Source organism: Oryx dammah, unplaced genomic scaffold (assembly GCF_014754425.2).
Source record: "Oryx dammah isolate SB20612 unplaced genomic scaffold, SCBI_Odam_1.1 HiC_scaffold_6712, whole genome shotgun sequence".
Classification (NCBI taxonomy): domain Eukaryota; kingdom Metazoa; phylum Chordata; class Mammalia; order Artiodactyla; family Bovidae; genus Oryx; species Oryx dammah.
The window spans coordinates 1-1,875 of NW_024076464.1; the positions used below are offsets into that span (position 1 = coordinate 1).

Genomic DNA, 1,875 nt, shown 5'->3' on the forward strand with positions numbered 1-1,875 from the left:
AAGGCCACCACCAGGGGCGCCAAGGCAAAGGCGCCTAACAAGGTCATCGCTAAGAGGGTCCTAGGCTCTGTCGTGTGGGTTAAGGAGAACAAAGGGTACGGCTTCATCAGCAGGCTCGATACCCAGGAAGATGTGTTTGTTCCCCATATGGCCATCACCGGAAGAAACCCCTGCAAGTTCCGAGGCAGCATGGACGACGGTGAGATGGTGGAGTTCTATGTGGTGCAGGGCCAGCGGGGCACCGAGGCTGCTAACGTGACCGCGCCAGCAGGTGCGCCACTGAAGGGAAGCTGCTACACTGCCCACCTTACCCGCATCCGCCAGGACTTCAGCATCCACAGCCATGAGTTGCCACTGCGACGTCCCAAGAGCACAGAGGGAGATGCTGATGAAAGCGAGGGCAGTGGCGACGGCTTCACTGTGCCCCAGGGCCTCAGACGCCCTCTGCCTGGTCACTTCCAAGACCAACGACTGAGGTGTTTCCCACCCTCCCGCGAGGCCTGTGACCCGCCACCCATAGATCCTGGCTACCACAGCAGCCCCTCATCCAACCAGAAGCCCGCATCCGCCCCCACCGCAAGGCAGGAGGGGCATCCTCGGTGCGGTCGGGTCCACAGGTGAGTCTCCCAGTCGCCCTAGGTGCTGAGGCACCACTTCTGGTCCAAGAAGCGCACCAGACATCTCACAGGAGCTGGAGGCAGAGCACAGTGAAAGTGGGCAAGAAGCCAGCAACAATCCGCCACAAAGGCGCCCTCCATGCTATGGATCCTGCTGTGCCAAAACCCCGCGCCGCCGCCAGCAGCAATTGCCTGGCGCCCAGGGACAGAATTATGAACGAGGAGAGGGCAAGATCAAGAAGAGCTCCACTGAAACACCTGCTTCTGTCTCTGTGGCCAAGAAGAACGACGCCCCTTAGGAGGAGAACCCCTCGGTCATAGATTCACCCTCTGCCGCCCAGGCCTAGTGACAGCTCGGCTCGGATCCCAGGGAATCCCTGCCCTGGGCTACAGGTGATGTCCCCTTGAGGAGCTCAGTCCAAACATGCACACAGATTTTTAGATTTGGGCCCTGAAAAAGATACATACCCTTATGCATGGTGAGAAGATATTTTGCAAGATTTATATAATTAAAATTCCCTCATACCATCTGCCTTGGTAGTTTCACTACACACACACACTCGCACACACACGCAGACACGCACAGAAACACACACTTCTGAACCTATATCTTTGATGGCCTGACCAGGACCACACCTATTATTCTGCATCTCCAGGTGAATTACGTGAAGTATTGTTTAAAAATTCTGTCTTATTTTTAACCAAAAAAAAAAAAAAAGAAAAACCCAAACAAACCAAAAATGGGGATTAACTGAAACTGCAGATGATGCCACATTGCTTACCTGGCTAATAGTGTCACAATAAAACATTTCATGTTTCCTTTATCTCTTATCACTGTTCTCCGAATTTTTTTTAAAGCCTACTAGCCCCAAATTGTATTGACAGTCCTTACAGTTTTTATTTATTGATTAATTTACTTTTAGAATGAGTTTTAGCAAAGGTCATATATATTGATCTCTTCACAAGCCATGAATTTAAGTCTAATTCTGGACTTAACAGGTTGAACATCTCAGGGTGTTCTAAAGGGGAACAATGCATGAAGAAAGATGTATCCTGATCTCAGTCATTTCCATCCTTTTCCCCTACCCTGGAATTAGAGCAATAAGCTGGGAGAACTGAGAAGCTCTGATTGGAAGTGTCATTCCTATCCTGGTCTTTACTTGAGCATGAGTTGATGGATAGGAGGCGGCGGTTGGATTTGGAGGTGAGTCAGATGAGCCATAGATACTTAAAACCAACAGAGGTCTTTAAAACCTCA

The 1,875-nt window shown here is 50.5% G+C and overlaps 1 protein-coding gene across 1 annotated transcript; it reads left to right on the forward strand.

The window, feature by feature from the left end:
* The first annotated feature begins 147 nt into the window (after positions 1–147).
* On the forward strand, positions 148–916 carry LOC120860041 (Y-box-binding protein 3-like). Its single transcript, XM_040235891.1, has 2 exons — positions 148–617; positions 667–916. Exons 1-2 carry the CDS (start codon positions 148–150, stop codon positions 914–916), a joined length of 720 nt encoding a protein of 239 aa, XP_040091825.1.
* Positions 917–1,875: the final 959 nt, after the last annotated feature.

What these genes read in the sequence shown, in the direction of transcription:
- LOC120860041 (XM_040235891.1), top strand. Translation starts at nt 148, where the DNA reads ATGGCCATCACCGGAAGAAACCCCTGCAAGTTCCGAGGCAGCATGGAC. An exon ending in CGGTGCGGTCGGGTCCACAG is followed by an intron (nt 618 to 666) that starts GTGAGTCTCCCA and finishes TTCTGGTCCAAG; the next exon opens with AAGCGCACCAGACATCTCAC.